The sequence below is a fragment of the Patagioenas fasciata genome, chromosome 1 (genome assembly GCF_037038585.1).
Source record: "Patagioenas fasciata isolate bPatFas1 chromosome 1, bPatFas1.hap1, whole genome shotgun sequence".
In the NCBI taxonomy this organism is placed as follows: Eukaryota; Metazoa; Chordata; class Aves; order Columbiformes; family Columbidae; genus Patagioenas; species Patagioenas fasciata.
The window spans coordinates 98,726,424-98,740,519 of NC_092520.1; the positions used below are offsets into that span (position 1 = coordinate 98,726,424).

At 40.6% G+C, this 14,096-nt stretch overlaps 1 protein-coding gene across 1 annotated transcript in view; it reads left to right on the forward strand.

The window, feature by feature from the left end:
- MAOB (monoamine oxidase B) overlaps nucleotides 1-8,271 on the forward strand; it is a 56,058-nt gene extending 47,787 nt beyond the window's left edge. Inside the window, exons 13-16 of the mRNA XM_065860385.2 lie at nucleotides 976-1,087; nucleotides 2,698-2,760; nucleotides 3,166-3,352; nucleotides 6,766-8,271. Coding sequence (XP_065716457.1) covers nucleotides 976-1,087; nucleotides 2,698-2,760; nucleotides 3,166-3,321 — 331 coding nt within the window. The 3' untranslated portion in view covers nucleotides 3,322-3,352; nucleotides 6,766-8,271. The remainder of the gene's footprint in view (nucleotides 1-975; nucleotides 1,088-2,697; nucleotides 2,761-3,165; nucleotides 3,353-6,765) is intronic.
- Nucleotides 8,272-14,096: the final 5,825 nt, after the last annotated feature.

Here is a 14,096-nt window from a genome sequence, read left to right on the forward strand (position 1 = left end):
TCTGTCAGTGTTCATTTTATACCTTTAAGATCACTGGGGAATATTTTAAACAGATATAGCCTTCCACTTGTCTCAGTTGGACATTTATGATGGATTTCTTATTCAGTGAATGCATCTGAGTAGGTTTTTTGAAGAAAGTTGGGAGGTTTTCACAACCTGTTTACAGAACTGGCTTCGAGTATTTGAGGTTGATGTTACTGTTTCTGGTACCTCTTTAGCTGGTATTTTATAAATACTGATGAGAGAGTTAATTCCTGCCAACCTTGGCAGCAATGAGTGATTTCTCTGGCCTGTTCCTTTCCTTTTGGCAGTACAGTCTTAATACATTAATCAGTGTGCCATTGTATACAATCCTCTCTGACACAAGTTTTTGCATGAAAATAAGATTAACCAAAAAGACTTATTGGCCAGACAAGTTACTGGATTCAAATACATAGTTTTTAATGTGGTGGTATAGCCCTGCTTTTGAAGTATAAGCTTTCATAATTTAAAAATAACTTGGAACAATAAAGCAGTTGTAATGAAGAGCATATGGAGGCCTTGGTTTTTAAAATAATTTTAATGATAATTATTGCAAATTCTGGCAAAAATAGAGTAAATTTTTAATTTTTTAAAAAATTGTTTATTACTTTAGATATCATGGGGATATATTTCAGAATGCTACACCATGCCAGTAATGCCTAGCATTGGTATTTATCGCACTGTCTGAAACTGAGATACAGTAGGTCTCATCTCAAGCTGATTGTCCGTCATACCTATGACCACTAGGTTCACTACCAGAAATAACACTGAAAGAATTGCAGTGTAAATTTTTAGAAAATATGATGCAGACTCCCCCTTCAGCTCAGCACACCCAAAGTTACTAGGTTTAAGTGCTCGCTGTTATGTAGAACACTTCTATTCTAACGTTAACCCAAGGATACAAATTATCTTTTCTGATATGACTGATGTGACTTACTTCTTGTCCCCCTCCAGGATTATTCGGGAGCCTGTCGGCAGGATCTATTTTGCTGGCACAGAGACAGCCACGGAGTGGAGCGGGTACATGGAGGGGGCTATACAGGCTGGAGAAAGAGCAGCCAGAGAGGTACAGGCACAAGCCCAAAACAGGGCGCTGTCAAATATCTTCTGGAAAATGGAAGATCTTTTGGTTGGTGGTGAGATGGGAACTGAGTGTTGACACCTTCAGGTGTTCTGAAATCTTGATGCAAATCCCTGCAAAGGAGATAGACTTCAAAAAGGATGAAGGTTTTGCATTTAGATTTGGAATGCTTAGGACAGACTTGGGCTATTTCATCAAACTCTTCTCTTTTTTCCAGGAATGAAATCCTTTCTTCAACAGAAATTCTGAATTCTCACGTAGTCATTTTTTCTCCCAATTGAGCCCTTTGTTAGTCATCATACTGAGAGATCATGGCCATTAGCCTCACTTCGAACAGCTCAGTTCTGCATCTCTGCAGACCAAGCCAGTCCCTTCCTCAGCTGTTTACAACACCATTGACACAATGACATACCATTGAGGCAGCCTTGCATAAAGTCATTAAACAAGGACTTAAATATTTTGCTTCTGAAAAAATGGCAAATTTCTCAAATATTTTTCAGGAATATTATGATTTATGAAGCAGCAAAAGAAATGTCGCCTTTGTTCTATGAGGTGAAGGGAACCATCCAGCTAAGAACTATAGTCATTAAACAGAAATTGGCCTGGAAGGGATCTGGAGATTCCATACCCTTGCCCCAAAATACAGGGATCAACTGTCCCTAAACTGTCCCATTTGTGAAGCCTGTACCTAAACTGGTCCTGAAAACCTCCAGAGGTATGACATTACAGCAGAACCTTCATAGGCCTCAGCAGGGAAGTTGGCAAGTGAGCTTGATTCGTAAAAAATCTGTTTCCCTTTTCTTACTTACTTGTGAAAGGAAAATATGTTTAAAATCCAATATGAGGGTGTTTCTCACTCTCCTGTATTGAAAAGTTGACAGGGTCTGTGAAAATAAAAACCCATCATAAAAGATGGCAAATCTTGCTAAATCTACAAGTACCTGAAATAGGAAAAACGTTAATATCACCACCTCAATTTTATTTTACTGTAGACATAGTTAATCTTGCTGTCTTTCATGACTATAATTTCAGATAATCTTTCTTATCCTACTCATCTCTGATATCTTTGATACTTTGAATAGTTACTTTTCCATTGCAAAGGGTTGTTTTTTTCAGTCTTGCTTTTCTCTGGCTGAAAGTGGTGGTCTGTCATCACTCATAGGATTCTGTTCATCTTCCTGCACCATGGTAAAACCTGCAAACCAAGCTACTCCTGGCTATACAGCTTGCCCATGCAGCAGCCAGTTTATGCACACCTTGGTTTGCCATGAGTATATACTTACCTCCTAGTCATAATCATATTACCCTGTTCCAATAGGACTGCTCAAGTTCTGATATCTCACATGGACTAAGCAGTGAGAGGTTTTTCTGGTTTTTCTCTTACTGTTTCTACTTTCCACTAGGATGAATGTCTTATTAAATATCAGGCCCCCCACAAATGAGTTGGAATAAGGTCGAGTTTTCTTTAGAATTTGAATACACAGAGATTTATGTAGTCAATTGTTACATTCATCATGCCATTTAAAAACAAAAATTGAAGCAAGCTCTTTTTCCCTTTCAATGGTGCTTACTAGAAAAATGTTATGTATTTTCAGATACTGTTTGCTATGAGGAAAATCCCAGACAGTGAAATTTGGAAGCCAGAACCTGAATCAATTGTAAGTCTCTCTGTAGATTAAATGGATTTTTTTTCTGTTTTTCTGATGAGATTAAATTTCGTTGTCCATTTTTATTTAGGTTCACTGAAGCAAAAGCACAATAAACTTTTCCTTGCCAAAACTGTCTTCGCTAAACAGGAATATGACAGAAATTCAGAAAAGGCACTTATCTGACAACTCTGTAACATGGGGTCAGAGGCAACTGTGCTTTTTCACTGGGCTATGAATCCTTTCTGTGTGTCTCTTCCTCTTCCCCTTAACTGAGCAGAAAAAGTTGATACACTCTGCTTTTTCACAGCATGAACTGCTTCAACCCAGTTCAATTTCTACTTCAAGAATCTCTTGATTTACATCCTACCTCTCACAGTGGAGATGTTATGTTGATAATGGCTGTTTTCCCTGCAGGATGTTCCAGCTTTGCCCATCACTACAACCTTCTGGGAAAGGAACTTGCCATCTGTGCCAGGATTGCTAAAGCTGATTGGATTTTCCACTTTCTTTACTTCTGTGGCTGTGGCAGGATTATTTGCCTACAAAAAGGGACTTCTGGCTCGAAACTGAAAAAGCTGCCAATGCAAAGCCTCACATTCGAGTGGGTTTTTTTTTTTTTAGTTTAGTTTCTGACATTTGCTACCCAGATCAGGACTGGAGAAGAGGAGAAAGCAGCAGAGAGAAAAGGCTGGAGGGGGGAGGTCAAGGAAGGGGATCCGTATTGAAAAAGAACCCCTTGAATCCACACCTGCTTCTGGCATTAACTCTTTTGTTGTTGAGTTTCTAGGATACCCTGCCAAGCATTATCACCTTGAGGGTTTTATTCAGATCTCAGAGCAGAAGTGACAAAATGCTTCTCTAGGAAGCCTGTTCTGATGTGAATTCCTGTTCTTTTAACACTTATATCTGAACCAGACCCTGAACTCCAGGTCTTCCCAGGCACTTACATATCCAGTTGCAAACAAAGGGTTTCTGCCTTCCTTTGTGTTAGACCGAGAAAAGAAATCCATAGGTTAAAGAATAATTAAGTAGTTCACGTGAATTGCTGGTGAGGATCTTTTCAGTGTTTTTATTTTTCACCCACATGTCTAGAGCCCCGGCAGCAAGTAAGGCACAAGTCAGGCTACCTTTTAAAGTTGGCGTCTAAATTTATCCGAGCTCTGCAAGTGTGCCCATATGTTGTTAGCATTTCCAGTGGCATATTGGTCCTACACTGAATTGAATGACAATGTTTTCACTGCCTTTGGCAATGGAGTTGAATTTTGGGCTTCCAGCTGTGTTCACACTGCCTGGAATGGCAGAGCTCATGAGTTCAAGTAAAGCCCATCTCCATGCAGGATCAGATCTCCTCTGCCTAGAAAACTGGTGGGCTCCAGACTAAAGCCAATGTGTGCAGCAGTATGGATGATCAGGCTGTTTGATCTGGACGTGAACAGGAAACCTCGTACTAACATGTAGACACAGCGTCTCAAACCTTTTTCACCCTGTCTGACATCCCTTTGCCTCCAAGGTCCTCTTTTAGCTCAGGGGAGACCTTATGGCCATCTACAACTGCCTGAAATGAGGTTGTAGCATGAAGGGTGTTGGTCTCTTCTCCCAAGTAACAAGTGATATAATGAGAGGAGATGGCTTCACATTGCATCAGGGAAGGTTCAGATTGGATATTAGGAAAATTTCTTCACAGAAAGGGTTGTCGGGCATTGGCACAGGCTGCCCAGGGAAGTGGTGGAGTCACCGTCCCTGGAGAGGTTTAAAAGACTCATAGATGAGGTTCTTAGGGACATGGTTTAGTGCCAGTGTTAGGTTAATTGTTGGACTTGATGATCTTGAGGGTTTCTTCCAACCAAAATGATATTATGATTCTAAGATATCAAGAGAGCAAATTAACCTCTGCCTACGCCAAGAAATTGTAAAGCTGTGCATAGAAGCTAACCAACCAACCAACCAACCAACCAACCAACCCTCTTTGATGTATGTTTTAAATCTCCTTCCTTTCTTTCATCTACTTAAATTTATACATTGAAAACCTTGGGGCTGTCTCTTGCCTGGTAGGGCACAATGGACTTGAAAATGCAGTGTTAGCATTAAAAAAAACACAACCAACCAATCAACCAAAAAAACCCACCCAAAACTAAACCAAACCCAACCAAACCAAAAAAAAACCCAAACCAAACAAACAACAATAACAAAAATCACACATGCCCCCCAACATTTGCTTCATGCTGAACACAGCTTAGCTGATTCAGAGCTTGTCTCTCCTAACAACCATATTGATGGGATTAGCACTTCCACATCTGCCTGCTGTGCTGTGTTGTACTGACTGTGCCCTTTTGGTAAATAATCAAGGATCTAAATGATAGAGAGATCAAAGGAAACCATGGATGGGATAGTCACATACAAGTGCTTCTGCCATCCCTAACTTGGTACCTTTAAAACCATGTAAAAAAAAGGAGAAAAGAATAAAAAACCAAACCAAACCAAAACAAAAAACCCAAACCGAAACAAATCAAAAAACCCAAACAACCCAACAAATCAGCCACTAAAGCCTTAGATGTCTACCTGTCAACATCATGATACCTCGTTGTACGTATTTCTGCTGTTTTACATCTGCCCGACACAAAATGTGAAGTCCCAGGTATAACTGAAAACAGCATTTGATGCACATGAAGCTTGAGAAAAGTTGTATGTCTGGAATTTTTCTGAGACCATTTTTTGCCCTTCTTCCTTCAACCTGTGATGATTTATATATAAAAAGTTACACTGCAGTAATAAGCCATGGAAAGAAGTATAATAAGAGTATATTCAGCAACTGGTGTGAGCAGAGGTTGGAAGAACTGTATCACCAGTCTCAGGCAGACATTTTGGGTTAGCATCTGATTCTGCATGTGCAGAGCAGCAATTCATTCTCCAAATAGTCCCAGAGAACTCCACTGAACTACTTATAAAGCTGTAATATTTGTGAGCAGCACAGAAGTTTCTGGCCCTTAGGTTTAATTCTCTTTAACTTGATGTGCCAGTTAAAAATCTTGTAGCAGCAGCTTGGATTTTATCACAAATGAATATCCTCATAACAGCCTTTTAAAATTCATAGGGGAACTTTTCAGACATAAAGATCTTCATGTCAGAAGAACAGTGCAGCAGTGCACATATGGCCTTTCTCATTGTGTCGCATAGAGCACTAATTGGCTGGGACATTTGCCTGCCACAGAGTGCTTCCACATGGCTTGCTTTCTGCGTGATTTATTTACTAAATGAATTAGGAACTGAAAGCTGAATGGGAACTGTGTGAGTTCAGAGCTTTTGCAACCTTGACAGTTCTCAGGCCTGAAATAAACATAGCAACCTAAATTTGGGAAGACATTTTTAAAGTCTTGAACCATTATTTCTAAGTGCTAGACAGTGAATACATACTTAACATATAAAGAACTGCTGCATTTTCAGATGATTCCTCTGCCAAAACTGTTTGGAATTCAAGTCCTGCTTCTATCCTAGAGATACGCTGCAGGTCTCTAAAGGGGAGCAGATCTGTTAGACCAATGATGATAAATAGGTTTTATTCATGTCCAAAATGTATCTTTCTCTTCTTTGCTCTTGAATTTGGGAAAGTTTTCTTCCAGTCTAACAAGAAAATGTTGTGTGCCCAGGGGCAGAAAATCCAAGGAGGAGCAGAAGTTAGGTATAGTTATAACTGAACTGAATCATAACCAAAGCTTTTATGAGATTGGCCAATTAAGAAAAAACAGAGTGTATATGGTTATAAACCTTTCCTATTCTTAGTTTCAAAATTAAAAAAAAAAAAATTGAAAAAACACAAAAAGCATTTTTCATATTATTCTGCCACAACTAAAAGTAAGTGTGACTTCAAATTCCAAATTAAATTTAGATACCCGGAGATTTCTAGCCAAATCTGATGGAGCTGGGAGGTCTGAATTGTAACATTTGTTTTAACACTCAAAAGTCTCTGTCTTCTTCCTTCCAGACTGCCTAAGCATTTGTAATGCTTTGTCTTTACAGCTGTGTCTTGCTACTATTATGCTGTGGAGCTTGTCACCACTATGGGATTGAAAAGAAGGATTTGCTGCTGTTTTCTTGACTTCTTCCACACAAAAGGAGTATGTGGTGCTTTGTTTATGTGGATGCCAGTGTGACAAAAAAATGACAAACGTAGGTAGAGAATCAAGTTGCTTCCCCGTGGGCAGAGGGAACTGTGAGCACTGGCTTACATTCTCAAATTCCTTCATGCCAGCTCTTCAAAGAGAGGAATAGAGTTTGGTTTAACAGGTAACCAGTCATGCTATGTTCTTAATTCATTAACATGTTTGATGACAAATCTGCTATCATGAAAGTTCCATCAGTTTGCCATCTTCATAAAATGTATTATAGGAACAATCAAGGAAATAATTGTATTTGTCTCTTACAAACAGATTTGTGTTATCATGTGTATTTTGTAAGGCTCTTAAGAGTTTGGGAAAATAATAAAAAAAAAAAAGAGGGTTACTTGCTTGTACAACTGTATATTGTAAAGGATATAGACTCATGGCACAAAAATCTGTGTTAACCAAAGTACTTGAAAGCTAATTGTATGAACTACTTGATAACAACAAGGAAGTGAGCAACCTGAGGCAGCCCCTTGTCTTTCCTTGAACTAGTACCTTAATTTTTTTTCTCAGTGCAGATCTTGATTCCAAATAGCACACCTGCTGTTAATCAAAGAAAGACATTCAATCACAAGTGTATATCTAAGCATTGTCTATCACTGGAACCCAAGACCTGGAAGAGAAGCTAGGGACTTCTATTAAAATAATCTTCTTTTGTCCTCAGTGAGACTTTTGTTTCACTGAAAGAGACTTTACAGTAGTGCAGAAATTTAAAGATTTTTTTTCTTTTTTTTTTTGGAGACATGAAAAAAAATGTTTTGAGGAAGAAGGAATTGTATGTCCTCCAATATTACTTGGATGCAAAGAGGAGCCAGGATTAAATAACAACAGAACTGCCACTGCTCTCAGGCAAGAAGCAAACTCGCTTAAATCACAGATTACAAATATTCCCAAAGAAACATGACCTGTGATTAAATGAACTAACATTTCCTTTTACATTTTCCTCACCTTGAGATCACCTTGATCTTACAGTCTGTTCTTCAACAGAGATAAAAGCGAGATGGCCAGAGCTGTTTTACTTTCAAAGTGTCTCTGACAGTCAAATTGTTTAGGCATTGTCATAGACTGCCGCTTATAGCGTGTCTCCTGTGGTTGTGTATGGGTCAGTGTTCAGTGATGTCTGCCTCTGTGTTTTGGAAAAAAAAAAAAAAAGTAACTTCAATTTGCAGGAATATATATGCTGTGTGTGTGATGAATTTGTGCCTTTTATAACTGTAGCAGTTTCTCAAGTGCCTCTGTGGTGACTGTCTCCCTTGGTTTCCTTCTTAAGTTCCCTTTTCAATAGTCTCTGCAGATATTTTTATCTGACAGTTGTGAACTTTTTTTAACCTTAATTAGAATCAATAAATATTGTCATGTCACATTTACTGTTTGAGGCTTTTCTTTTGTGGAAGCCCCTTTTGACTTGGTTGTGAGGGTGAGCATTACTTAGTAACACGACATTTCACATTTCATACTGAAGCCAGTGAGATACATTGAGCTTATCTCAGTAAAGCAATCTCTGTAAAAAAGGAGAAGGAAAAGAAACCTGAATGAAATCCCAAAAGTGCCAAAAAACCCCAAGCCATAAAAAACAAAACAAACCCAAACACCAAAAAAATCAAAACACATTTGGCAATAATTCTTCGTGACTTACAGACAAACAACTGTCTTACAGCAGTAAAAATAACTTTTTAAGTTTAAGTAGATTTGGAGTGTTCCCATCATGAACGTACCCCTCTCACAGCGCCTTGTTTACTAGAGCATGTATGGGTAGGGACCCGTTTTATAGCTGCTCATGAGTCAAGGGCAGGTGGTGTGTGGCTGTGACTGAATAAAGGAAGAAACAGACTTTGTACCAAATACTATGTGGTGTAAACATAAAAAAATCTAGAAGAAAAGACAAAAATCACTGGCTTCATTTCATCCAGCAGCTCTGTGTCAGTGCTAGAGAGATAATGTAACCAAAGAACAAATTTGGCCTTGGGAGGGGACCTGTGTTTCACAAAAACAGTCTATGAATACTGGAAAAAGCGTAACCATCCATGTGAAAAACACATAAAAAGCATGGAGTGCTCTTTGTATAGGCTCAACTTTCAGTATTACTTACAAGTTATAAAGGAACACAACCACCATGAAAGCAAATATCCTCAACTAATCCTTTGTATGCTCTATAAAGCATCTGTCCCTAAGAAACATATCAGAACCAGCAATGCACTTCACAGGCCCTCAGAGCAACTCACAAATGGTTACGAACCTTAAACATTGCTGCCTTGGGTCAGACTTGAACTACCTCTTGCCCTTTGTTCAGACATATCTGGTGGCATCCCAGAGGTACTGAAATATTATTATTATTTGTTAATTTATTTACAAAGCTTTTAGTGTGCATGAAAAAGAAACTATGTTAGCCAGGGGAACACCTCATTATTTGTGGCAGTCCAGTGTACAGAAAATTAATTTGGACAGATTAATGCAGAAGAAATAGAAGATACTAATATGATTTCCTGAGAAACCAATTAAAAAGTCCTCTAATTGTGTAGGAGAGGGTACAACAACTACGTGTTTGCAAATTAGTTGGCTAAATTATGCAAAACTCAATTCTAGTATGAGAACTGAGGATCATTTTTTCCTCCCACCTTGCATATGCCTGTGATTATACCATTCTACTCATCTGAAACAAATCCCTAAACGTGCAAGGGACTGATGAGTTTTTCCTTCTGGTCCAAGACAGGATGAAAACACCTTGGCCTGTAGAGTTGCCTCAGAAAAAAGCCCATCGGGGAATGGAAAGCAAAATTTGCCTCAGGTTTTACAGAACCAAGATATAGTTTGGTATCTACTGGAAACAAGGGGAGGCTTTCTGTTTAATTTAGACCAATGCATTAAGGCCCAAGTTCCTGCTATCTCACCTGGTGTTCTTCCATCAATGGGACTGCCAAGACAGTTCTGGTCTGGCTGGTGCTTCTTTGTGGGGTGAGTGGGGAGAAAGCGGCTCCTCACCTGGTGGTTCAACACATGCAGGACGAGAGGTGCCTTATGGACACGCCCTTCTCTCTCACTCTCAGTGTTGGAGGATACCTAAACTGATGGGGTTTCTAACTTCAGTATCTCAGTTACGTGTTTCAAATAGATGCAATTAACTCATATCTGTCTAATGCATGTGTTTCACTTGTTCTGCAAAGACGTTAATAACAAGGTTAGATGTTTTCAAAGAGTGAATGATGTTTTGCCCACTTAGAGACCAATTTAGGAGCCAAAACACAATTGCCTTGTGCCTTTCAGAAACCGTAAGGGCACCTTGTCTGGCCTCCAGATGCTGCTTCAGAAGGTGGCAGCTCTTCCAGAGGCCACATGTCCCAAACCAGCCCTGCACAGATGGCACAGACGTGTTTTGGACACAAAACTAGGCATCTTCTACTTCCCACCAGCTGCTGATTGCACTTAGTCACTTAAGAGCTTTATTGGGATATTTAGCTTTGGAGAAATGCAAACAGAGACAAAGCAGGCCCTGTGGATCTGCGTTTGTGCAACTTAATAAATTACATGTTAACAGGTAGCTGCATATGTAGTGTGCTAATTTACAGCTGTCCTTTATGCAGGCATGCTATACAATGATTTTGTTGGCCATTGGAAAGAAAAACAAACGCATGATATTCAGTCAGAATTTAGCAGTGTTTGCTAGAAAAGCCTTCAATTAGCAGCTGAGTGCCAAGTTAAGCTGTAAGAAAAACACACCTGGGTATGCGGGTTCGTAAACTGATTTTAGTCTGCGTTACAGTCAGTAACAATAAGCTGTTCTGAAGCTAGGCTAGAAAAAGCTCAAAATGAATTTTAAATAGCTTTGATAAGATGTGAAACACACACTAAGGGTCTTCTCCACTGAGTCTTTACTCAGTGTCATGCTAGCTCATCCCAGTTTTCCATTCTTCCAGGCCATACTGAAAGACACGAAGTTGTTTTGAGTTTTTACATCCATTGTAGGTCAAAGGCAGTCTCACTCTGTGTTTTGACAGAATCTGAGAGATACTTTTTCCAATTGAGAAGTAAAGGGTTATTAGCTTTCACGAAGGGTGCGCAAGTATTTTTCTGTTAGCAGTTTTGACAATTCCTCCTTAGCAGAATGGTCCTAATGAAATAATCAATATCCATCAAGTTCCACTTACTCTGGCATCCACAGGGTCTGTAGACTCCCTCCATCTCATCCGAGTGATCCACTCATCTGACCTACAGCAGAAAGGGTCTGAGCAAATACAGACCAGCCTCACCCACCCAAGGGCATAACGTCATTGAACACCAATAACAACTTCAGGAGTTCATCGAGCGCCATTTCCCTGCAGCAGCAGAGACTTGTTGAAGAAGCGCTTGAGGAAGCAGTACCCAGCAGAAACACCAGTCTTTCGGTGATTTGGTTTGTCAAATTGCTCAACTCACTCCTTTACCACCGCCTAATGAGATTCAGCACTGACTTGAATATGCTCTAATGCTTGGATGGGAAGGAAAGGAGAAAAGGAAGTATATTAATAATGCACTGAAGCATCCCTATTGGCCCTCAGGCTGTTGACTCCCAATTTGCGTATGCTCCAAGTTGTAAGAAAATACTTTGCACAGCAGCATTGCATTTGGCAGAAATTACATTATAATTTCAGACACAGAAACTTCTATTCCAGGTCTGAGTCAGTGAGATGTCCCATTGGGTTGTGCAGTCATTATCTTAAACAATTGAAATGCATGCTTGCATTTAATCAAAATCGAGCGGAGATGTTACACCCGTCTCCACTTGCCAGTTCAGCCCAAAGTGTAATGAGAATATCAAACTAAATTAGAAACTATGTTATTTCCCAATTATTTCTTTATGAGCTGGAGCTTGGCCAGACTGCTTTTTTCAGAGATTGCATATTTAAGCCAACACCGCTATCTACATCCACAAAGTAAACTGCTCCCAAAGAAACCCCCTTCTTAGAGGAGAGGAGTGTTCAGGTGCATTTAGGATCTGTGCTCACACTTTTTTCCCAGCTCCTTCATGTTGCCAAGCAGCAGAAGGCTCAAGTTTGAGACTTAAGACTTAAGAAGAGGCTTAAGACAATGCTGAAGACTTCAGAGGAAGTCTTGCAGCACCAGCAGAGGGGTGGTGGAGCAGCTGTCTCATCACCCGGATTTCTGCCAGCGACTGACTAGTGCTGGAAGCAGAGGCTGCAGGAATGGAGCCTGCCTTTCTCTGCTTCCTCCAACATGGCATATCGGAGTTTGGAGACAGGTGAGAACTTGGGCCTGAAGCTGGGCACTTGCATCTCTTTCCTTTCATGTGTTTCTATTCCAGAGTTCAATATTTTGGGTACCCAACAGGACCGGTAAGAACCAGTGCAGAAATACCCACTGATACCTTTCTGCAAATTGAAGTGGTAAGCTTTTGCCACTTTTTTGTTTGTGAGGTGATAAAATACTGCTATGATATAGCCAGGAGATGGCAGCCTTTATTTCATCTTTGAGCCCCACTGCACCGTGTTGCTGTGCAGCAGATGGGCTGCAGGCCATGCGTCAGCGCAGCTGTCTGCAGCTGGTGTCTGCTACCAGTTGTGTCCCCTCCCCCAAATGCTCTTCTTCGGTTTTTGTAATTTGGCCAGACATCCTGGATTTAACCAAAGTTTTGATGAAAATGGTTGTACCCAGGCTAAAATCCAAGGAGTTTTCAAATGATAGGTCTGGCCATGGAAGTCCTAACCCCAGCACAAGTGGTAATTACATCCTTTGCTTCAATTTTCAACCTCATCTTGAGTGGAAGTTCTCTTGGTGCACTGTGAGTGGCAGCAGAGCTCAGAGTTACATTTCACAGAGACAGAGTGACAGTCAGAAGAAGGCGTTGGAACAGGCTGCCCGGGGAAGTGGTGGAGTCACCATACCTGAAGGTGTTTAAAAGACGCATAGATTAGGTTCTTTGGGGACATGATTTAGTACCAGTGTTAGGTTAATGATTGGACTTGATGATCTTGAGGGTCTTTTCCAACCAAAATGATTCTATAGAAATGGCAAAGGACGTCTGCCTTATTATCATCTTGTGCTTGCTAAGGTCACAGGCAGTGCAAACTTACACCCCTGTCTGATCCATTCATGGATCCGGGTAGGGTACATCACATCTCTTGGGATCCCTGGAAGAGGAGACGCACAGCTCGGAGGCCCTGATGACCTCCTCTGGCACCCAGCAAGCGGCCAGCCCTACTCTGCTACACTTGCCCTTTCCTCTCATAAGTAATGTCTCTCACTTGGGAAACCTTTTATCCCTGCTCCTCCTTTGTGACCTGGGTTATTCTGTCTCTGCTGCATGAGCCAAACCCTCCCTCCCCCAGATAAAATTAAAACCAAACAAACAAAACCACAAACAAACAAAAAAGCCCACCACCAAAACCAACCAACCAACCAACCAACCAACAAAGCCCCAAACCTCCCCAGAACCCCATAGAGAGCAAGAAACAGAAAACAGAAACTAAGAAGCCATGTGCTACAAATAAAGAACAGAACACGAATTGCAACTGGAGGCCAAAGCATTGATTGCCAAGTCCAGGAGCTGAGTGGGAAAAGAAAAAGTTACAGTTCGCTAACAAAGAGCACATTTAATTTCCCCTTCTGGATTTTCACCAAGATGAAATTTGCTTTCTCTGTGTGTGTGGAAAGCAACTGTTCCAGGGATCATTTACAAAAAAAAAAAAACCAACCAAACTTGTTTATTTCCAACAGCTCTGTGGAAGAGAAACAGCCCCAAAGGTAAAGTACTGACTAAAATAATGTTTCCACAGAAGAGGAGTTTCTGGATTTGTCTGTTTTTCTATTTCTTGACACTGCTGTCAGGAATTGGAGCTGAGCTCTGTGCAGAGAGCATAAGACCAGCCTCCAACTTGTTCCCAGCCTGGTTTGTGGCCAGGGAAAGCCCCTGCTGTCAGGCAACAGAACCTGGTCAATGGGATGTGGCAACCAGCTGGTGGGAAAACTGCATATTACGGCCTGTCAGACCGTACAACATTGGCATATCCCCCAGGGTGGTATTTTTATTCAAATACATAATGCTAATTTGTTTGAATGATTGGAAGTATGCTTGATCCTGAGAAAAGAGATCAAGCATGATGCTGGGGGTTGGATCAATCACGGACTGGAAAGTATTGCTGGCGAATGACTATTGAAGAGACCAAGTGTAGGCTGCAACCTCTTGCTTGCTTAGCG